At 55.8% G+C, this 23,497-nt stretch overlaps 1 protein-coding gene across 4 annotated transcripts in view; it reads left to right on the forward strand.

Annotated features, from left to right (window-relative positions):
• The first annotated feature begins 7,372 nt into the window (after positions 1-7,372).
• Positions 7,373-23,497, forward strand: part of TNRC18 (trinucleotide repeat containing 18) — a 48,075-nt gene continuing 31,950 nt past the window's right edge. For 3 of the 4 annotated variants that reach the window (XM_014520103.2, XM_025204560.1, XM_014520102.2), the window contains exons 1-9: positions 7,373-9,151; positions 16,125-16,227; positions 16,886-17,091; positions 17,484-17,630; positions 17,875-18,059; positions 19,065-19,488; positions 20,039-20,986; positions 21,703-21,878; positions 23,135-23,271. In XM_014520103.2, coding sequence (XP_014375589.1) covers positions 7,510-9,151; positions 16,125-16,227; positions 16,886-17,091; positions 17,484-17,630; positions 17,875-18,059; positions 19,065-19,488; positions 20,039-20,986; positions 21,703-21,878; positions 23,135-23,271 — 3,968 coding nt within the window. In that variant the 5' untranslated portion in view covers positions 7,373-7,509. The remainder of the gene's footprint in view (positions 9,152-16,124; positions 16,228-16,885; positions 17,092-17,483; positions 17,631-17,874; positions 18,060-19,064; positions 19,489-20,038; positions 20,987-21,702; positions 21,879-23,134; positions 23,272-23,497) is intronic. The other variant, XM_025204561.1, reaches the window with a different exon arrangement.

The following is a 23,497-nucleotide window of genomic DNA, read 5'->3' on the forward strand; positions in this document are numbered from 1 at the left end:
GAGCCCGTGTTTTCTCTGAGCTCCCGTAAATGTTTTTTTTCTGAAGACTTACTTCCCCAGGGGACTTTTAGCTCGGGCGCAATCTGACTGAGCATGTCTCCCCACCCCTCCCCTTTCCCTTCCTTCCCTGATCCTCCGAGACCAGCACAACCCCTGGCCCCGAAGACAGTTTGTTGTGCGGTTTCTGTGGTTGTTTGTATCTAATCTCCTGATCGGTCACATCCTCTCGCTGGTGAGTCACCGGCTCGGCTCCTCCCCTTGCCGTTCGGAAAGCAGAGCAAAGATGAAGACGTTTTTGGCAGCTGCGTCCGCCAGGCTCCCATAATAACAGCTCTCCACAATTTATGTCTCCACCAGCCCTCGTCCTCCCAGCACCCGCACAAGGCAGGTATGTTGCCTCATTTTACAGCTGGGGACACTGAGGCAACAGCATGGCGCTGGGCAGTGAGTCGGTGCGAGAGCTGGGTATTAGGACATGGGAGCTGCCCATCAGCCCCGGACCCCATCCACGGGCCTGACCTTTCCCTAAAGATCCCACGGGCATGTAGGTAGGACAGCTCACATGGGAACGAGCTCGCAAGTCAAGTTATCGCTGGTTGAAGCTTTTATTGGGGACGAGTGTGAGCAGGTGCCAGGGTGCAGCTTCTGGCTGGCAGGAAGGGCAATGACTAGGGAACCACCTAACCCTAAATGTCTTCTCTGTCTTCCCCCATTCGGGTGGGGCCTTCCTGAGGTGGGCATGTGGCTGGGTCCTAGGGCACCCGGGGAAGCCTTGTCCCTTTGCTGTCTGACCTACCCTCCAGGTCCGTCTCCATACGGCGCAGCTCTGGGCAGCTCATGCCCATGACGATAAAGATGGAGCGAGAGACTCTGCTTTCTGACGGCAGGGGCGTTCTCCCAGCGCAGCAAAAGGCCCGCAGGACTTTGGGAGCTGGGGTTAGGTGACCTTGTGGCCAGAGGTGCTTGGGGGTCACACGTCCTTGCCCACCCACAAACTGGCAGGGCCGCGGGCTCGCACTGAGAGGTCAGTTGGAGGAGCCTGTTTGGAGCCGTCGGTGAAGGACCTTAGACCCCTTTGCAAGGCGGTCTGCTCCGATCCTCTCGGGGAGATGGAGGTGGGCAGCAGAAGCCTGTGGCTGGGTCCGATGCTGCTTGTCGCCGGCTGCATGGGCGCAGGAGGCAGCCAGGTAACAAGTGCCTCTTCCTAGGTCTGAAGTTGCTTCCTGCCATAGGGGGGACCGGACTGAAGGAGCTGTGCCCCCTCCAGACCTGTGGGGCTGGGTGGTCCTGTCCCTTTTGGATGAATGGGTGCCGTGGGCTGCATTGAGGAAGGAGGGAGAGTCACGCCCCAGGAGGCAGGGTCTGGCCAAGCTTGCTGCCCCTCTTGTGCCCAGTCTCCTCCCCAGCACACGCTCAGATTGGAGGTGCCCTGGTTCTGGTCCTTTGCTCCATCATCACCCCCGTTAACGTGCAGCCCTGCTGGGACTGTGTCTGTCCCCTCTCACCCGAGGGAGCAGTTCTCTTCGTCTACGTTCTTCGCTCTCAGCCTCCGCTGGGGCGGCTGGGACCCCCGCCGCTCTCCCGGTGGTCAGGGCCTCCGTTACGTTTCCTGCGTCCACGTGCACTGCCCAGGAGCCCTCCTGCCCTGCGCCGTTGGAAGGTGCGGGACGCCCAAGGGGTGCTGGGGGTAGCACGGGGACAATCGTGTGGTGGCTAAAGCATGGGACCAGGACTCTGGAGACCTGGGGTCTGTTGCTGCCTTTGCCGCTGGCCTCAGGCAAGTTACTCACTCTGCCTCTGCCTCAGTTTCTCCATTTGTCAAATGGGATCCCAATACAGACCTCCTTTTGGCAAGTGTTTTGAGATCTGCTGGGTAAGAGCAAGGGGATGGCTTTCCTGGGGATACAGAGAGCCATCCGAGGCCTTGGGCTGGGGGACTGCTAACTTGGCACCATCTCGCTTCATGGGAGATGCTCAGGGAACATGGGTTGTCCAGGCGTCTTCGGGGGTTGGACGGGAGGTACAGGACCAGGGCGGTTCTGGTTCAGGGGATCCAGGCAGCGGGGGTCCCTCCAGTGATGAAGTTATGGAGGCAGCTTGGGTTCGGTGCCCGGGGCGATGCAGTGCTGCCATGTGTCCTGGCAGGCAGCCTCCGAGCAGAAAGTTTACAACCAGCCCAGCTGGGGGGTTTCCCCGGTCTCCCAGCTGTTGCAGCCTGCCCGTGCAAGGCCGGGTGGGGCTTTGAGGGACTTTCATCCTGCTCGTGCAGCCGTGGGGCTTAGAAGGGGCAACGTGTAATGGCGGGTCTTGGGGAGGAAAAGTGAAAGGCGTGGGTGTGTCGCAGGGTCTTCCAGGACCCCCCAGAAGCAGCGTGCAGAACGAGGCTGCTAGGGCCTCAATATTAATTAATCTGTTTATTCCCCAGCAGCCCGGTGGGGGCGGGGAGGCGATCCGAGTGCTGAGGCTTTGCCTGCCCCCCTGACCCTGCTGCCCCTCGGGGCTCCCCGGCTCCGTAGCCCCTGTGCGTGCTTTCCCCACAATGCCGCAGAGCTCGGGGCTGCTCCCGGGCCCTGAGCACGCACAAAAGGCGGGCTTGTTGCCGCGCCGCTCCTGGCTCCGGTTACCATGGCAGCTGGTGTAAAACATCTGTAATAACTTTCCTCCCTCTGGGCAGGGGGGAGGAACTGAAAGGTGACTGCACCCGACCTTCGACCTCCGTGCACCCACTCCCCCTCCCCGCCCCGCCGAGGATCTCTAGCGCTTGGATCTGCCGGCCTCGGAAACCCCGTTCCACCGAGCCGGGGCCCGGGATGCTGCTGGAGACGGGCAGGAGGTCCCGGGTTGGAGGGGTGGGAAGTGACCTGGACTGATTGCGAGCTTGCTTTGCTCCTGCCCTTTCTCTCCAGCCCCGTTTGGAACAGCTCTGGAGGGGGGATCGTGACGGGGTGGCTTCATGCACGTCACCGAGTCTGAATGACGGGGTCTTCCCGAAAGCCAGCCATGGCCTACAACAGGCAGGAAGCCTCATTGGCCCCCATTAGGACCAGGGGTGCAGCCCACCTATTTAACTGGGCATTGCGGAGCATTTGGTTTTGTCTCTGTTAGCAGCCAGACCATGTACAGCCATGGTCCCGCGAGGAGCTGGGTGTCGAGGAAGTCTCCACTCTTCGTGAGCCTCCTTTCTTGGCCACCCCTGATGAGTTTCCACCACGTGGCTGGCGTCTTAGCACTGGGTTGTCTTTTTCGGGTGCTTTCTCTGCCACCGAACTCCCCCTGGAAGAGTTGTAGCTTAGGGCAGCGATTCTCTGCCAGGGTGTCGTGGCACCGTAAGGTTTACAGACATGATTCACAAGGTAAACCCAGAAATTACAGGTGGGAATCCATAGCCGTGGCCTGTCTGAGTTCTTTGCAACAGAAAAAAAGCTTCTCTATTATTTTTCAGCAGGCAAAAGAGGGAAAACTAAGAGCTGGCATTTTCCAAGAGGGGCCTCCGCTCTATCCAGGGGTGCCTCAAGTCTAAAATGGTTGAGAACCTCTTCCTTGGAGAAATAAGACCAGTGCAAATAAGGTCTCTGAGAAGAGAGAGCCATGGGCATTGAGGAAGAGGAATGGTTCAAGACCTGGTCTGGCCTGAGCCCTTTAGAGCTACGGTTTCTTCAGTACTTCCATGCTTTGTACCTTGCTTGATTCGGCTTCCCAAAGGGGGTGGTCTGTGGCCAGGGCGGGCTTGGTGTAGGGATGGCGATCGCGATAGTCCCAGTGCCAACCCCAAAGCTCATGACCCAGCTGCTTGAAAACTGAACCAAGTGTGTTGGTACCTGATGGTGAACCTAGTGTGTCCTCTGCTCACTGGGTGTGTGCGGCCTGGGAAGTGTTCCCGGAGTACGGTTGTGCCAAGCAGCGTCAGCACTGAGTGTCGTGCTAGGTTTCAGGTGAAATCTTTCCTGGTCTCTTCCCCGTGTCATTACTGAATTGGCTGCAGTTGGTTCCCAGGAGCTGGCTTATGCACTAGAATAATGCTTCGTTGTGGAGCAGACCCTCCAGTCCCTGGACCAAGCAAGCGTGTTGGCTGGTTGAGTGTGAAGTGGAAGTCCAATGTGAACATTTCATGCCCGGCAAAGGGAGCAGATACAGGGCTTTTATACGATAATACAAGAAGCGTCGCAAGGTCGTGGCCACCTGGGACCTCCAAGCTGTCTTTTTCTTCCAGTTGCGTGGCCCTTCGCAGTGACAACAGCCCACGTTACCCTGCTCCAGAAAGCATCTGAGATGGAGCAGTCTCTGTGATGACCTAGCTAAATTGATAAGCTGCACAGAGAAATTAAGCCACTCCGGTGCCCTCTGGTAGATGACCACGGCACACAGAGCCCATTCACTGGGGTTCACGTGTGTGCATGTCCGTGTATGTGTGCAAAAGGACTGAATCCTTGAGAGAGTCTCTGTCTTGAATTTGGTTGGCTTCTTTTTTAATCAGTTGATTTCTGGGCTGTCTCTGGAGTATTGCTGCTGTAGGGATGGGATTGGGGAATTCTCTTGCAAGCCTTGACCTAGGGGTGAAGCCGTTAAATGCCTGACTCGGTGATTTTATTCTTGCCTAATCCATTAGGACTCTCCAGGTGGTTTTAATTTGGGGGAAAAGGAAAGCTCTTAAAATGGCGACGCACCAGGGAAAGTCAATTCTTATCTTAAGATTCCCCAACTGGACCCACTCTGGGACACGGGAACGGTGCCAAGGCACGCGGTACCCCCAGGCTGCCGTTAGGTGGCAGTGGCAGGACAGCCGCTCTGTGTGTAATGCTACACGTGTGCGGCCGTGGGGACCCGTTTTACAGTAATGCCTGAGCTCCCTAGTCCTGGATTGGGGCCCCACTCTCCTTGTTGCTATACAGCCAGGTAGCCCAAAAGACTGTCCCTCCCCCAAAGAGCTTGACACGGTTGTCTTCCTGTGGGTGACTCGGAGGTGATAGTCCTGTATTTTGGGGATTTTGGAGCGCACTCATTGCTCTGTACGGTGTGCCTGGTGCTGAGCAGACCCTGTTTTCAAGTACTCGTAACTGCCAGGCGCGAACCATTTGGGCTGATGTTCTCCGCAAAATCGCCTAGAGGCAGATGCCCAGCACTGGGGAGTGTTAACTCAAATGGCTAAAGCTTGGCAAAGTTGCAAGCAACTGGGGGTCTCACGATGACAGGCACTGGGCCCTTTTGACCGTCGGTGGTGCGGCGGGGAGGGGTGACACCTGCGGCGAGTAACAATTTTCATCCGACTTGCATTAGCCTGTGTGCTCGAGGCTCTGACGCATGCCGCGGGGGGATGCAATGACACCCGTGCTCCTGGAGGGCTGTACTGCGAGGGGGAGCATTGGAGGGGCTGGCAGCACCCTCTAGCGGGAAGCTCTGAATGCTGCTCCCGATCTCCAGGGGCTGAGCCCATCTTGCAGCGTTGCACGGCTCGCCGGCTGGTTCAAGCCAAGCTGCGTGGAGCTTCGCTGCCGCCTCTCCTGGCGTGGGGGGCTCGCCAGCCATAACAATCTGTCACTCCGCGGGGCGTGTTCCAATGCAACGCGCCGGCTGGGCTGAAACGTGTCTCCTCTTCTGTTTTCCAGGCTTCTCCCATCTGCCTAACGGGTTGTACCCTTCGTACATTCCCCTGAATCATCTCGAGCCTCCCAGCAGCGGCAGCCCCCTCCTAGCCCAGCTGGGCCAGCACAGCCTCTTCGAGTCCCAGAAAGGTCAGTGTGTTTGTACGGGTGTATTGTGAACCACGTGCGTGTACCCTCTCTAGCCTGTCCTCATCCATCTGTGCACCCGTGTTATCGCACCACCCTGGTGATCCAAGCCCTGGAAGCGTTTTCGAAGGAGGAAGACGATCGTGCCAAGAAGGACCATGTCCAGCCTAAGGGGGGCTTTTCCTTTATTTCTACCATCCAAGCCCAGCCCCAACACAGCGGTCGCGGCCTCTAGGGCAGACAGACCAAGTGCTACTAGCACCGTTAGAGAAGAGTTTGGGATGAGCTGCCTCCATGCATATCAGGCCTTACCTCCCCCTCTCCCTGTCTACAGGGGTACAGCTATGGGGTCGGCTGGTCACGGGTAGCTCTCGTCTGTCTCAGATTTCCATGGCCGTTGAGCCAAAGGGGGTGGCGAGGGGAAGAGGGGCAGTCGGGTGTCACCCCTGCCTGGAGAAGGCCCTGAGCGCCGCTGGCTTTTTAAGTTAGGTTCATCCCCGCTGTAATAGCCAGAAGGAAGGCGTCTCTGCCGAGCAGCTGCGTTAGTGGCGTGTTGGTTTTGGGGTGCAGACACCTTAAAACTCCCAGTACAGGCAGGGGGCCTGGGCTGAGACAACGGAGCAGGGGACAGGCCAGGAGATGCACGGGCCAAATCAGCCTGTGTGCTTTGGGGTGCCACAGGGCTTGAGCTGAGCTGCTGCTGATGCCTGGGATGGTGGTGACTTTTTGCTCATGCTGCAATGACCCAGACACACGGGGCACCAAAGGGTGGGGAGTACAAGGCCAGGAGCCAGATGGGTCTTATTAGCCCTTATAGTTGCCCATTGGTCCTTTCCTGTCCCTCGGTTCCTGGGACAGACCCACAAGCCTGACCTCATGAATTAACCCGTTGAGGCTTGGAGCTGGCTCATTCTTTTCTCCCGAAGACGAGCACAGTCTCTGGACATCCTGGTGCTCTGGATGTTTCACACGCGTGGGGTCAGGAGGGCAGGGCAGTGTGACTTGCAGCAGAGAGCTGATGCCTGTACCTGTGCTGAGGGTCAGCCTGGACTGCAGCCACCCTGGCTCGCTCCATGCAAACCCTTGCAGGGCTGGATGCTTGCCATGAAGCCATTGCAACTCTGTCTGTCAGTCCCCAGGGCGGGAAGGGGCTTGTGCTGCCGTATGGTGATGGCCTTGCACTGGGAGATCAGAGGGGTTCCAGTTGAACTTCATCAGGGATTAAAAAACAGGGCGGTTGTCTCTCTCCATGGCATAGGCAGCCCCTCGGTTCCAGGGTGCTGCTCTCAGGATGGGGTGGGGCAGCTGGGCTCAGCCATGGGAGAGGTGGGTTTCTGGGCAGTCTCTTTCTTTCCTCCCTACCCATCCCTTGAATCTTGGATTTGGGATTTGGCCATGTTCTGGGGACCCTGTCAGGCCTCAGCATCACGGCTACCTGCTCACCAGGGGGGCTATGAAGGATCCCCCTTGCCCCTGCATGCAAGGGGGATCTGTGGTCTCAACCCCGTCATGCCCTGGCCTACTTTAACATGCCCATTTCTCCCACCCTAGAGCCGCAGGGGTCCCAAGAGGGCATAGCCCCTGTTCTGCACCAGCATTGGAGAGAAACCGATGTCACCTTGTCCCGTTTTGTTTTGCAGATGGGTTTTACCTGTCCGGCCATGTGGGGCAGCCAGCCTTGCAACCCCAAGCCCCCATCTCGAGGACGGCGGCCAATCACACGCCAAGTGCCCTGCTGCGCGAGAAAGACCTTGGGCACCTGCACAAAAGCTCGAAGGAGAGCATGAAAGACCCCCCTGGCAAGGAGCGGGCGTGTAGGAGCGACCTCTCCTTGCCCTTCTCCAAGAAGGACAGCAAGCAGAAAGAGGAGCCCCGGCCACGCAGCGTGGTGGATCTCACCCAGGACACCAAGCCCGACAGCGAGCGGAAAGTGGCTGGCTTGGTGAAGGCAGGGGAGCGCCTGTCCCCTTTTCTCATGGAGCACATGCCAAATCGGGGGGCTGGCAATGGAGAACCAAAGTCCAAGAACCCGCTGCAGACCTCTTCCCTCAGTAACTGCAATGGTGGTGGGGACCCCATGCTGAAAGTGCTGGGGGTTGAGCAGGACCGGTGTGCCAAGGACCCCAGCCGGCACGACGAGAACATGAGGCCTTCTGCTCACGCCCACCCCGACAGGCTGAAAAGGGGTGACTCCATCCTGACTTCGGTTGGTGCTTTGCACATTTCCTGCAGTTGCCCCTCCCCACACGCAGCTCCCCCGGGGAAGATGGCGCCGTCCTCGACATTCCCTCCGCAGCCTGTCCATTCCAACATGTACACCATCTTCCCCCCGGCCAAAGAGCCCGGGAGGGAACACAAAGTCATTGCCCCCACCTTCGTGCCTTCGGTCGAGGCCTACGATGAGAGGAACGGGCCCATCCAGATCGCCTCCCAGGCCCGGGACAACAAAGCGAAGGACAAGGACATGGGCAAGGTGGGCGTGTTGCAGTCGCCGACAGAGCGGTGTCTTGCTGACACCACCCGCACCCTCTTGTCCCAGGACTTCTCTTGCCACAGCGACGCCAAAAGGATGGAGGCCTTGCGGGAGAAGGGGTCAGTGATCAGGGCCAACTCTATGGCGCTGAAGAGGCAGGTGGCTTCAGAGCCTTTCCTGAACCGGCCTGGCCTGGGGTCTCCGGAGAGCAGGGAGTTCCTGGCGGCCAAGGACTTGATGAAGCCGAGTCCGGACGTGGAACACCGTGCCTGCGATCGAGACCGCTTCCCCCGCGCTGGCTCCAAAGAGTCAGCAAAGGTCTACGGCACTTTGGACTCCTCCAGGCAGCACCTGGACCACGGCCAGTTGAAGCCTCCTGAGCAAAAGTGGAAGCCCTTTGAAATGGGCAACTTCGCCACCACCCAGATGGCAGTGCTAGCCGCCCAGCACAACCACGTCAACCGGGTGGAGGAGGAAGCCAAGAAGGTGTACCTTGACCCCAGTGGCCTGCAGAGGTCCTCGGTGGTAGGGTCCCGGGGCTCTGCAGACATCCTCCACCCCACCTCCCATGGCGAAGGGTCTGCCATGCAGAGCCTTATCAAGTACAGCGGCAGCTTTGCCAAGGAGAACGCGGCCCGGCAAAGCTGTGGCAAGAAGAGCCCGTTTGGTGGGCTCGGTAACATGAAGCCAGACTCTTCTCAGCTGGGAGCCTCCAAGGGGCAGCAGCTGCTGTCCCAGCCTATGGGGAAGCAGCTGAAGAGAGACCCGGAGAGGCCAGAGAGTGCCAAGTCCTTTGGCCGCGAGAGCATCGGCTCCCAGGGCGAGGTGGAGGTGAGGCACCTGCCTGTCGGCATCGCGGTGGCAGTGGCCCGGCAGAAGGACAACAGCAGCAGCAAGCTGGGGCCCAGCCTGGCGGACCGGGATCGCTCCCTTTCCCTGAGCAGCATCAAAGGTAGGATCCTAGCATCCATCTCAGAGCCTTGCTCTCCCTCTTGTCCTAACCCCCTCTGCCGACCTGGGATGGGCTGAGAGCAAAGGGGCACATCGGGGAAGCTGAAATGACACGGGGTTCCCTCTCTGGGCTGACTGTGGATCGGGGATGGACAGGAATAGGATGGGTGTCCAGAGCTTAGTCCTCAAGTAGCTTTCCCTGGGGAGAAGGGCAGAGGCTGGCTGTGACAGATGGAGCCTCTTGCCACTGGGGTTGATCGCTGGCTGTCCCCTGTGAACTGAGTTGGGCAGACTCAGCTGTATCCCTTCTTTGCACAAGGGCGTGCAGCCAACCAGAAGGCTCTTGTCATTCCCCGGGCAGGAAAGCCCAGGACTGAAGGGGCCTGGGGGATCTGGCTGTTCCCTCTTACCCTAGCAGAGGTTCCTTCAAGACCTGTGCTTGGCTGAGATGAGTCCTAGATACCAGAATGCAGCCCTCCCCCTTTGACATCATCTCTTTGCTTCTTCCCTCTCCCTGCTGTGAGCAAACCACCCAGGCTTGGTCTGTTCCCAAGGGGCTGGTTTGTGGCATGACCCCAAGCTCTGCCTGTCATTTCCCCCATCCTCTGGTGCCTTGGACCCACTCGATCTACTTGGCTTGTGTAATGTTTTGGCCTCCTCGGTTGCTTACTTCTGTTGAGTTGATGTTCATGAGCATGAACATGCTTGTTCTGTCCTGCAAACCCGGCTCTGATGGGGCCATCCTTCCCCTATCTCCATGCATACACATACACGTGCATGCGCGCACACAAAAGGAATCAGAACTTGTGGCAGACGTGATCTCTTGTATTAGACCAACTAGATATATGCAAAAAAAAATCTTTATTTGCAAGCTTGCGGGGGCGCACTCACCCTTCTTCAGGCATAGGCGAATACAAAGTCTCCTAGGTGGAACTGAACATTCATATTTCACAGGAGAGCTGAAAGTGTTCTTACAACAGGAGATCTTACAACACCTTCAGCCCTCCTGTGAAATACGAATTTTCATTGCCACCTAGGAGACATTTTACAATCTTTGCATTCTCCTATGCCTGAAGAAGGGCAAACGTGCCCGAAAGCTTGCAAATAAATAATTTTTTTGCACGTATCTAGTTGGTCTAATACAAGAGATCACCTCTGCCACGAGTTCTGGTTCCTTTTTGCCTGTAGACCAATATGGCTACAACCTGTATACTCCCCACCCCCCCCAAACACATGCACACACACACACACACACACACGTACATTGACTAGTTTCTTATTAAACCTAGCACCGGCCTGTTTGATTTCCAGCGCCCTTCAGATTTAGCAGAGCTACGGTGCTCAGCACAGTGGGCTGCTGGCTGAATTTGCAGCTCAGCTCTTATTTTTTTTAATGGAAACGAGATGTTGGCAAGAGGACTCCACAACCGTCGTGCCTGCAGTGGGCCTGGGTGGCCGCTAGATGCCATTGTTGCTCAATGCAGACCTTGCTTATAAAAGGCACCTGTTGGTCTGTGCCAGTGGTTCAAGTGTGGGCTGCAGGGGTGGATCCAGAGGAGGCCTGGAAGGGGGTAGCCTATCAACCCCCACTCCTCCAGGAGTTTCCCCCAGTGCCTAATAGCTACAGTGAGGCTCCCCATGTTGGAGCCCAGCCTTGGAAAACCGGAGAGCGACCCCTTGCAGAGCAGGTCTCACTCGGGTCTGAGAAGCCAGGGCGCTAGCAACCATCATAGGATTTCTCCAGTGTCCAGCCTTGAAGGCTATAGCCCCTACAGGTGCTCGGCACATAGACATCAGGAATCAGCTGAGACCCCAAAAGCACTCCCAAACTGAGCGCTTGCACTAGCCATGTGTCCTGTTTGCCTGGAGACCCCACCACGTCTTGCACGCGTGTCGCAGAATCGCGTTGGGTGGAGGAGCAATGGAAAAGTGTCGTGCTAACCCCGCAGCCCAGTCTAGTCCCATCCATCAGGGATGAGAGAGCTGCTTGGGTCTGACCCTGGTATGAGCCACACACCGCACAAAAACCACTTAGATCTGGCCTGTTCCAGAGCCCAGTAAAGTCAGTGGATGGATCCCTGCTGACTTAGACCTCTTTGAGCTTAGGGACATGCCCCATAACCCGTCAGGGCCCTGTAGTTGTCTATACCCTGGATTAGATTTATATCCCGTCCCATCTCGAAGACTCAGCGCAGCTTACAGTAAACAGAAGCAACCCACAGAGAGGATTCTCCAGACGGTGATTGAGATTGATCAAAGTTTTGCCTTGGAATAGTTTTAAAATGAAACATAGCTTTCTTTTATTATTATTGAAATGGAAACTCCAGTGGGAAAAGCCCATTTTTGAGAACAACAAAAATTGGGATTGTGTTATCCAAAACCGAAACCGTTTCAGCTGCGCTGGGTGAAAACTTTCAGTAAAAACGAAACACTTGTGGCGGGTGAAGGTCAACAGCAACAGAAGTTACGTTTTTTGACGAACGCTCTCCAGATTTTTGTGGGATTCTTTTTGTAAAAATCCTTTTTTTTCTAATTGTATTTTCTTGGGGGTGAGAGAGGCCTTTTTTTGCAGGAAAAGGTGTCCCCATGAGCTTGCTTGCACTTCCAAAGGAAGGGTGTCACCTCAAGGAAAGGGAAAGGCCCCAGTGGCATCTCTGGATGTTCAAACCCCTGGTGCAAACCTGTGCATAAACCTGTGTAGTTTGATGTAGTTTTGATTTTAATTTGGTAGCAAGGAGTTTGGGAAGCTGAGCTGAAAGAAACCTCCCTGAACCCACAGCGAGGAGATCTGCGCAGGGCGGTTGCATCAGGTTTTGCAAATCGGTGTAGAAACCAATTGACGTTCGACTGATGCGATGTCCATCCCGTCCCTCCCGGCTTCCCAAGGCTGGCGCGGTGTGAGCAGCCTGATTGCTCCTAATCTCTCTTTCCTCTTCGGATGCCCCAATGCACGTCGATGCCCCTGCCCCTTGCGCCCATCGTATTGAACGCCTCCGGAGGACTGAGCCTGGAGAGGCGCTTTTCAGAGGATAAGTGTCCTCTCTTGGCTTGCAGTGGTCCTCGAGTCGATCTTCCCGCCCCGTGCTGCTGAGGAAATACTGAGTCTTTTGCTGCCAGGCGTACGGGTCTGTGTCCCAATATTGTGCTGACCTCCCCGTCCTGCTTGCCAAGGCACCAAGGGGTAATAAACCTTGCTCCCCTGGGGAAAGGGGGGTACATCTCAGAGCTTATCGGGGAGGAAAGACCCTTGGGCATACAAGCGGGGGAGCTCATTCATACCAAAAGTGCGGAGACCTTTAATTGCTGGAAGAGGTGCAGACACGCCAGGAGGGAGGAACCCCTGGCCTCTAGTCGGACCCGAAAAGCTGCACACCCACCTCCTCTGGTCCCTCCCCGGCGGGCGGGCGCCCGCCCCTTGGCCCTCGCTTCCCAGGCCGTGTTCCACACGGCTCCCATTGAATGGCAGCGCCGAGAGGGTGGGAGTCAGACGGGCGCATTCATTTGGCTCCGATAGTCTTTTTTTCCACCCCGCTTTTTAATCCTTCCCCGGCGCAAAGATGCATCACCCCCGCCATCACGTTCTCCTAGCCGAAACCTTTGTGCAAAGGGTCATTTTTTCTCCCTCTTGGCAGCTCCGACCTCCTTGGCCCCCCTCCCATTCCCAGAGCCCCCTTAATTCTTTCCACGCTCGCCCCTCCGCCGGGCCGAAGCGCACAGAAAGCCTCGTCGCCGGCACAGCGAGCTGTTTGTTAAGCCATTCACTCGCCCAGCCCCTCCCAGCCCGCGGTAAATGTAATTTACTGAGCCGAACTAAAAGGCTGCAAACAAGGGTTGAATTCTAACAGGGCTCGGGGTCTGTTGCTAAGTGATGGCGTTGGCTTTCATGCCGAAAACAAGGGCGCTTTTCTCCCCCCTCCGCCTCCCCAACCCCTCCTTGCGTGCCAAGAGATATTCCACTAATAACATTAGCTTGGTTGCAGCGAGTGGATGGTGCTTGAATGTTTAGACCTTTTAAGAAAGAGAAAGCAGGCTTTAGTTGGCTAATCTGTAGTATTTGGCAAGGAAAATGCAAGTATTTAGTACTGGGCATAGGTTGCCAAGGCAACGGGCCTAGAGTTGTCTTTTTTTTTTTTTTCCCCCTCCCCCCCTCCGTGCCTAACTGATTGAATTTTGTATGCGCTCCCTGCGTCATGTTCGTCTACGTGGACAAAATGGCCATTCATGGAGGAAGACAATCGCCGATTTGTACCGAAAAAGGAAGCCGTTCCCTTCTGGGAAGGGGAACTGTAGCGGCAAGAAAGAGCCAGGGGTTTTATTTTATGTTTAATAAAAACGGAGCTATAAATAACCAGCTGACAATAATATAAATGATGCCCCCTTGCAAAAAAAAAAAAAGGAGAATTAAAATAGCCCGGGAGAATACATGGCTAACGGGGGGGTTGGCTCGCCCCGCAGCAAGGAGGGGAAAGAGGCCGGGGAGGCAAGTAGCTGCAGGTCCTGTCCCAATTCCAGCTGCCGGAGGGGCGGCCAGGCCTTTCTCGGCCATAAATAAATAAAGAAAGGGGCTCCGAACGGAAAACCGCGGGCGCTGGGGCCAGGGGTATGTGTGTGTTGGCGGTGTTAGCGAGCTGTTAAGAAACACGGGCCCCGAGATCAATCGGCGCTCCACGCACGCCGCCGCGCGGAGTTGTAGACTCAGCAGAAGGCGCTCTTAAGGTGGGTTTGATGTACAACCCCATGGTGCTGCCAGCTCACTTGATGGATGTGCCTGGAAAAATCCATTTCCCCTCCCCTCTCTCCCTTCCCCGCTCCGCTTTCAAAGGCGTATCAGACCATATCCTCTCCGTGCGCCCTGTTTTGGCTGTGGGGCAGCGAGATGACCATCGGGGTAGCGTGGGCACCGGAGCATGGGGATCTAGGTGCCTCGGAGACGGGCTTGACGTCTTGCCCGTCATCCCTCTGCAGAGGGACCGTGCTGTAATGCAGAGTGTTTGGCGGGGCAGAGGGGTCTTTCCTCTGTCCTTGGAGAAGTCAAATGTAGGATGAGCAAAGGTGGTGCTGGCCTCTTCCCTCTTGCTTTGAATAGCTGCAGGCCCAGTGGGAAGCATGGGGGAAGGCTTGGGCAGACAAGGTTCCTTGGGTGAATCTGATATCTTTTATTAGACCAACGCAAATGGTTGGAGAATAGTTATTAAGCAAGCTTTCAGGTTCAAAACCCATCCGGCACGCTGTCCTGACCGAAGCAAGAGCTGATAGCTCAGAGAGCGTGAAGGCGTCTAGTGTCCAACCCTGTACTGGGATCATGGGACAGATAGTGGAAACCCTGGCACGCGGCGATCGGCGCTTTCTGCCTGCCGCCCATCAAAAGGAGGGAGGGGGAGAGATGTCGTTTCGTTCCGATATTCTTTCTGACAGTAAAAGCGGAGGGAATTGCAGTCTTGACAGCTCAGAAACGCGGGCTGTCCAGGCTTGTGGAAATACACAGCGGAGCCCTCCTTTAAAAGACTCCCTGTCAGCAAAATAGACTGGATGTCGAGATGCTTTCCATCCCCGGCCCTCGCTCCCCCTCCTCGCTGCAGAGCAGAGGGGCAGCTCTGGAAAGCAACGGAAAACCGCCCTGCTCAAAGGGAGACATCCGGTGAAAGATGAGGGCCATCACCCAGGGGTAGAGTCGCGCCACTGTGGGCTCCAGGCCTGCTAATGGAGACCTGCTAATTGCCGGGTGGGGGAAATGGAGGTTCCCACCCGTCTCCCACGGACTGACTGAGGCTAGGGCCAGGCTTTGAAAACCAAAGCTCTTAAGAAAAGCTAAGGCATGAAAAAAGGCGATTGTGCGAGGGATAGAGGGAGGTATCCAAGGCAAGGGCATTGGACTTGTAGCCAGGAAAATAAATAGATAAGGTAACCAGGACTTAAGAGTGTGCTTTGGATATGGGAGGTGCCAAGCTGATGCTGACCCAGGTTCCATCTACTCCATGATCATATCTCTGATGGTGACCGGCACCAAAGGCTTCAGATGAAGAACAAGGTGTCCCGCCGTAGATTTGCCCCCCACAGATCCCTCACCTGCTCACCCCCTGAATCAGGAAGTTTTTCTTCCAGCCCAAGCTTTGGTTGCATTGGTGGATTTAATTCTGGGTCCAGTTGGCCATGCAAATGCCCAATCCCTCCTTCACTCCTGCTGCCTAACCCTGATGCCAGCACCTCCTTGCACCTGGGCAGAGTCTCCTTGGGTCCTTTGGACTTTGAGGAGGGTTGAGGGCTTCTGCTAAAAGGTTGCTTTGCAAGGCTGGGGCTGTGCTATCAGCACCGTAGGTGTCTCCCGTCACTTGTGGGCTGGCGGTGTTTATTATGGGCGTTCATGTATCGGTAGATTTTGACCAAATGAAGTAGTGTTGGAAGAATAAGAGCAGAGGAAAGCACCTGTTTGCTCCCTGCCTAACAGACTGGAGAACCCCACCCAGGCATTTCTGTGTCGAGCCAATAGCTTCCATTTGACCCGATCTGTATAGGAAGTCTTAAAGACCAACCTGGATTTCCTACTAGCATACCTCAAGCAACAGGAAATCCCACTGTGTCTGCAGGTAAAGTTTGTTCCAATAGTTTTAGCTTTTAACACATCAGTTGTGGTTGGAATGACTTCAAACCAGACGTGACTGGGATGGGAACAGTGTTAAAAACGCCAGAATAGGCAATCCCTTAAGTTTTGTGCGTTGATCATATCTCTGACTGGTAGGTCCCTTGGCAGCCCTGTCCTATGACTCCAGCTGACTCTGTTGACTGCTCACGGTGACTGCCAGGAGACGCTAAATGGGAATTGTAGCCCTTGAATTGCCAGCTCGGAGGGAGCCCAGTGTGTCTTACCGAAGGAGGCCAGTGGTATTTTCATGGCTTGCTTTTGTCATCTACTGATGGCCTGGACTAGAGTGCCGCGGACATCCCTTCTAGCCCTTAAGCTTCTGTTTGCATCACAGGGCACGGCCGCTCGGACGATGACTGTGGGGATGACCGGGGCCGCCACCGGGACAGCCACCTCCTGGCAGGGCGTTTGGAGCGAGATCAAGAGAAGCTGCTGAGGTGATGCCCTGCTCGAGGGCCTGGGCTTTGCTCCTTCAGGCCTGCTCCCTGCTTCTCCCTGTGTACATGGCGTGTGCATGCCCTTGGCACTTTGTGCTGCAGGCAGTGCACGTAGAGTCTCCCACGTGAAGCCAACAGCATCGCAGGCTCCTGCGTCCAGCCTTCTGCTCTTCTGGGAATGTGGGTGCCAGCAGCAGTCTTGACAAAGTGCTGATGGCCCCAAGAGCAGAGGCAGGCCCCGAGGAGGGGGCTGGGATTCAGGGAGGGTAGAGACCAAGGAGCCTGCCAACATTGCAAGCATCTGCACTGCACCTCTCATCGGCCCGCAGCATGACCCTTGCTAATGCCCCCGGTGAAGGCAGAGGCTTCACAAGATACTGGGCAGAACCCAGAGCTGCTCCCAAGGAAAGGAGGGCAGCGGGTGCTGAGCTGAGTTCTGCACCTGCTGCTCACCTTCCTCTTGCTCTAAGGAGCCCTCGGGCTCCAGACACAACCTCTCCTAACCTGTCGTCGTGCTGCTGAGCTTTATTTTGAAAACCGACTCTTAGGAGGTCCAGTAATGTGTGCTGTGTTGGGAGCTGATGCTTTGCGCTCCTCAGCCAGCCAAGGTGGACTGTACTAACCCTTTGCTTTTCACCCCTTCTCTCCTACCCTTCAGAGAAAGCAAGGAGCTGGCAGACTTTGCTCGGATACACCCCTCTGGCTGTGCCACCAACGGTTTGAACTCCAACCTCATGGTGACAGGGGGGCCAACGCTGGCCGGCTCAGGGCGCTGGTCTGCTGACCCTGCTTCTCACTTGGCAGCTCACCCCTGGCTCCCCAGGACAGGTAGCCCTTCCATGTGGCTAGCTGGCCACCCCTACGGTGAGTCTCTGGGAGCGGGAAGGGCAGGGGCCTGTGGCGGGTGTGTGCGAATGCAGTCAGGGAGGAGCAGAATGGCACTGACTGGCAGGGGGGTCTTGGCCCCCATTTCATTTGCAGGGAGGAGGGAGATTGTGTGCTTTGTTCTTGGCCCCCATCTGATTTGCAGGGAGGAGGGAGATTGTGTGCTTTGAAGCAGGCACCATGCCTGTAGTTGATGCAGGCTGAGGCCCTGTGAGCAGCACGGGGTTCTAGTTTCTCTTTTGCCTACTCATTTCCTTCACGTACCCCATATCTCCCCCTTGCTTCAATGTCTGCAAAAGCCCTCTGGGGCTGGGGGTTTGTGCACACCTCTGTCCCATCGAGCTGAGCTGGGGTGATGATTCTTTTTCTAGGACTTGGACACCCTTCCTTGCACCAAGGCATGACTCCAGGCTTCCCCCCTGCCATGGGCGGCGCTCTCCCTTCTGCCTACCAGTTTGTCAGAGATCCTCAGTCTGGGCAGCTAGTTGTGATCCCCAGTGAGCACTTGCCACACTTTGGTGAGTACACAAGCAAGGGAGATGGCTTTTGGGCACTGCCTTGACTGATCGTAACCCAAACCTGGGGTACAGGGCGAGGACTGGGGTCTGTCAGTGGGAACACGCCAGGAGGGTACACGTTGCACTGTCTGGCAAGAGACGCTTCTGCATGGAACCTGCACCAGCCTCAGATGAGTGCAGATCCCCCATGAGCTCATGTTCTCCCCATGGTAGCAATGGCCTTTGTGTCTCTGCTTTGCCATAGCTGAGCTGATGGAGCGCACCCCCCCTCTCTGGCCAGCGATGTACCCTCCAACCAGAAGCTCCCTCCAGCACGCGCACCAGCTCCAGCTGCTGTCTCACCAGCAGCTGCTTCGACAGCACGAGCTATACATCCTGCAGCAGCAAGCCGCGCATGCCATGGAGCTCCAGAGGAGCGCACAGCTGGTGGTATGTTCTGTAGGGGCTGTGACGGGCAGCTTTACAGCAAGGCAGTCTTGTAGTCTGGGTCTCTGGGAGCACAGATCCCTATAACCTCCCATTTTCTTTGCTCGCACACCCAGCATTCAGAGAGATCTGCCAAGCAGTTTATTTCCAGTCCTTAAGGAAACCTCAGTCTTGGGGTCCTTTGACCTGGAGGCATTAGGACGCTGGCTCGGTACCTTGATTACGGCTGCAAACAGCAGTTTGCTGGTTGATGCCTCCTTTATTGAACACAGCATTTCAGTGCCAATTCCACTCCAAACAAATCTTGCTAGACCACATACTCCTTCCTGAAACCTCGGGACCCAATATCATCACTCACAAGCACACAAACATCGTGTCAAACCCCAAGTGACCAGAGACAGGCTTAAGGCACAAGATTTTAAAAAGCATAAAGTTCAGCCTGCTTTCAAGTTGCCTTCATTTGTCGTGTTGCTTGGGGACAGAACGGGGGAATGATTATTAAGCTGCATGTTTCTAGCTTAGGAGCTGGAAATCTTTTTCTTTTAAATGGCAGCTTAGGTTCTCAGGTATTTGCATGGCTCCTGGAGCTGGGAGAGGAAGTCTTAAATAGCTTGTGATACAAGTCACAAGAGTCGGCAGCAGCAGTCATCTTCCGTCCTGGCCTTTCCTACAACCTCTTCATTGTAAAGCTTCTAACTCTTTTAGACCTCCCACCTGGCACTTGCAGGGAGCCCTTTCAGGATCAATTCCTGTATAGCTGCCCCCTACATTGTCACTTTGGGTCAGTTGACTCAGCTGCTTAGCAAGAGCTTTGAGATGGGGCATTGTGTTGTGTGTGGGAGCCCTGGCTCCAATACCTTGCATTAGCCCTTCTCCAGTGCTGATAATGGCTGGTCGTGGTGTCTTTTTTGACCTCCCTACTAGCTTAATGTTGAGGCTCCTTCTTGCTTTCAGGCCTGGTATCCCAAGCAACATCACCCCAAGGTTTTTTCTCTGCTTTTGCAACAGGAGAGGTTAAAAGCCAATGAGCATCGAGTGGACATGGAAGAGAAGATTAGCAAACGTAGCCTGGACAATGCCAAGTCAGGCCTGTCCTCCTCCACATCAGGGCTGCTGCACCGGAAGCCACCCGTCCTGTCTCCGAGCACCTCCACGTCCTACAGCAAGGCTGTGAGTCCACCCCCCCTGTCTCCCAGAGCCTCGCCCGTGTCTGTGCTCAAAGCTGAGGTGATCCAAAAGATGGAGGCGCCACCTACACAGCCAGCCTACTCCTATCCTGCCACCCCCAGCTCCCATCCTTCTAGCCCTGCCCCTGCCTCTCCACCCCCTGCCCCTACCATCCCTCCAAAAGAAGAGACACCTGAGAATGTGGAGAAGAAAGACTTGGAACTGGAGAAAGAGGCCACCAGTCCATTCCAGGCCTTGTTCCCAGGTAAGAGAGCCCTGCTTTGGCAGAGTCCCCGTGTGTTTGTGCCTGGCTCCCTTTCTCTCCTCAACTCTTTCCTGCTTCAGACCCTTCCCAGGAGAAGATTGCATAGGTCCTTTTCAGTGAAGGCTAATGCACACGGAGCAGGAAGTTCTTGGGAGATGGGGTGCAAGGATTGACCTGTGATGTGGCACTGTAGAGATACCAGGAGTCTTGGTCCCGGTTCTCGTCTTACTTTGGGAGGGATTGGTTCCTCCAGGTGAAGATTAGCATTTGGGGGAGAAGAGCGGGGTGAAGAGCGGAGGCTGGATTCTCTTCTCCCCTGGGACTAGCTGGCTGATGGTTCCTGTGGTCTTTACAGCCTTGATGGAGGACATCAGCTTGAGCAGAGAGGGAATACCAGAAGTGCAGCCATTGAGAAGAGCAAAGGGGTCGGAGAGGGTGGCATGTAGAAGGAAAACTGTCCCTGGAATTGAGTAGGAGAGAACCAGGCTTGGGTGACAGGGCTCATGGGCACCCAGCCTCTCTCCATCCTATTTCTTTTGGTTTCTTGCAGAGATCCCACCAGGGTATCCATTCCAGTCCCTTCCCGCCTCCTTCGGACGCCATTATCCTTACCTCCTCCAGCCCACGGCAGCTTCTGATGCGGATGGCCTGGCTCCTGACGTCCCCCTGCCCGCGGAGGGCTCTGAGCACATGGAGCTTTCTCCAGAGGTCAAGCCCATACACCTGTCCCCGTCCAAAATGCTGGAGCCCATTCAGGCCACGGTGGAAGAAGAGGCCTTGGAAGAGAGGGTGAAGTCGGAAGTGGAGATGGACGAAAGCCAGGAAGGGATTTGCGAGCAGGACATGGAGGCTCTGAACATGGCCACCTCCGCTGCCGTCCCTGTGCAGAACATGGACAGCTGCAATCTCTTGTTGCGCCAAGGGGAAGCCTTGAGCACTATGGAGCAGGAGCAAGAGGCCCTCCAGAGCTGTCAGCAAGCCTACCAGGTCGTGGCCTGCCCTGCAGAAGCAGAGGCCCAGACTGAGGCAGGCACCGGTCCAGAGACCTGCTCAGTGCATATGGAGTATGAGAGCTCACTGATGCACGCAGAGAGCAAGCAGCCAGAGATGGATGTGAAGCCCGAAGGGGAGGAGCCTTCCCTGGCCATGGACCTGCAGGGCAGTCACTTGCCTCAAGGGCGGGAGTTTTCCAGCTTGCCTTCAGCTGAGGGGGAGCAGGGGTCAGAGATTCCCCCGTACGCGGATGAGGCCATGTCCTGCCAAATCCCAGCTCTGGACATCAAGCCTGATGACCCACTGGCTGGCATGAATGCTTTAGTAGCTGCTACAGAGATGCCTCAGGCTTGCTCCTTGCTGACCACCAGCGTCATAACCCACTCCCAAATGACCATGGAGGCATCCCCCGACCAGTCGCTGGAGCACTCCTTCCTGCAGGGGATCACCCTGCTGAGTGAAATCGCAGAGATGGAACTGGAGAAGAGGAAACAAGAAATGCAGAGTGAGTTGTGGGGTTGAAGGCACCATATCTAATCCTGGGAGGGGGCTAGTATATTTGCACCTGTCCGTGCAGCTTGGAGTGTCTCTGTGGGCCCCACACTCACATAATCCCCTTGTCTCCGAGCATTTGAGTCGGCGCGTGTTGCACGTTTGTCCAGCAGCCCCACCAAGCTCCCAGTGTAACCTGCTTTTATTGCTGATTCTCCAGACTGACTTGGCATCAGAGTCCTGCCACAGGAGGTAGAGATACAAGTGGTGTCTGGGCTGCTTTTTGCTTTCCAAGCCCATCCCTGCGTCTAGACAGTTTATAGATGAACACAACATGGTACTAAACAGCACGACCCCTCTTGCTGTTACGCTCACCAAGTTCTGCCCGCCTTAACATCCTTTGGGCAAAGACTGGTTCTGTAGGCAGCCAGGGTTTGGCATAGGAGGCCCAGATGCTCTAACCGACTTTCAGCAATAAGAGCCTGGCTGATCCTGAAAGGATCTTGGCTTCCAGTCACGTCCAGGTGCGGGTGAAACAGTGTTCTGTCTGTTGGAAAGCTGCCGGGGATCCCTTGAGTGGGTCGTTACATGCTAGGCCTCAGATATGGGTGGTACCGAGGTTGATTCAGACACCCCATGGCAGAGGACAGATCTTTGATGCCCATCAGAGATCAGTCGACTCTTGTCGTGATGGCAGGTGAAATCCTAAAGGTTTCTTTCATTCCTAAGCAGATCCAGAGAACTGTCCCATCCGCCCCACCCTGGAGAGTTTGCTGGCGGCCAGCACCCACATGCTGATGGAGGTGCTTTCCACCCCGTTCATGGACAGTCTGAAAACCATCCGGCTGCCTCGAGAGCTGAATCCCAACAAGAAGTACAGCTGGATGCAGAAGAAGGATGAACCTGTAAGTAGCTCTTTGATGCTGTTGAGCTTGAAGCCATGGGGTACCTGAAAGGTCCTCTCAATGCCGCTGTTCGTCCATACAGCAGTTCACTTCCCGACTACTTTCACTGCCAACCTGCACTTTCCCCCTCTCTCCTTTTCCCAGCTCTGCAGTTGTAGCTGAGCAGAAGTCAATGGGGCACGATGTGGTTTCCTTCCTTGTTTGTGCTTAAGCATCATTGATCTCAGCGGGAAGGGGCACAGTGTTGGGAATGGTGTTTGCCATACAAAGGCAGCAGGGGAAGCTCATACGTTGTTTCTTTGGCCGCGGGGGTACACAAAGATAGTGCCGGCATTCTTTTACTTCTCGGGGGGATAGCTTTGCAAATTCTTTAGGCATTTACTAGGCAGTAACTGCTGAATGGTTGGTAATGTGTTGGGGTGAGTTTAAATCCAGTCAACGGGAGGAAGAATTAATTGGTTTATTCAACTCCTTGGCTTTTCCTTTTATGGATCCAAGACTCTCTTTGCACTCTCACACCATGCCTACAACGTAGAGTCATGCTGAGATAGCTGCACTATCTCTGAACAAGCCAGCTTAGGTACTAGAAGCAGTATACCTGCACTAGAAGGGTAGTGGGGAGATGCGCCATATGCTTGCCTGGCCAGTTAGCTTGGGTGAAGTGTGGTAATGCAGCTAGCTTGCTTTCAGTGCCCAAGCCAGTTCAGGTATGTCTGCCCAGCCCTGTGCCCTAGGAAAACAGGAGCCTTCCTATGGCAGGTTTAAGCTTCTGGTCTGCTTCCTCATTGGACCCAGCACCCGTCCAGACAAGGAGGACAGGGACATGACTGTGCTGCCCTCTACTGAGGTTGGAGGGGGTCCTGGCACAGCATGGTGGCCCTGGCTTCCAGGGCCTGAGCTGCCTGCCTCTGCAGAGGTGTAACATCTCCTTCTAGTTAGGGGAGCAGACAATCAGGGCTTACATTATGGTCTCCCACATGGCAGCTGCGCGTGCCACTGCAGGGCAGCCTGCTAGGGCATTCAAATGCCCGGTCTCCAAGGTAAGGAGGCAACCCCATGTAAATAGGAGTTCTCTGCCAGTTGTGATGTGGGAGGGCAGCTCTTCTGCTCGCTGCATTGATGGGACTCTGTGGCCCTTGCTGAGCAGCGGGATGGGGAGCAGCAACAGGCCTGTTCTAACCTAACCCCGGGGCTGGCAGCAGCCTTCCCGCATCCCCTTATACCGTCTCTGCTTGCCTTGCCTCCCCCCTCCCCAGATGTTCTCCATCAAGTCCGCCATCGAGAACATGGATGCCATGGAGCTGGACTACAGGATGCGGCTGGCTGAGGTGCAGCGGCGGTACAAGGAAAAGCAGAGGGAGCTGGTGAAATTGCAACGGCGCAGGGACTCCGAGTAAGTCAGGCAGGTCGCTGTCCCCGCCGGGTACCTCCACGGCATCCAGGTCTAGGAGAACACTCTTCCCTTGCTCCTTCCCCACCCCTTTCACAGCGTCTCTGCCCACGCTTTGCACTCGCGCTCCTAGGCTGTTAAAACGGCAACCGGATGACTGGTGAAGGCAGCGGGGTGACCCCTCATAAGAGACCCTTGGCTTTCGCAGCTCAGCGTAGCGGGTCAGGGG

Source organism: Alligator sinensis, unplaced genomic scaffold (genome assembly GCF_000455745.1).
Source record: "Alligator sinensis unplaced genomic scaffold, ASM45574v1 scaffold402_1, whole genome shotgun sequence".
Classification (NCBI taxonomy): Eukaryota; Metazoa; Chordata; order Crocodylia; family Alligatoridae; genus Alligator; species Alligator sinensis.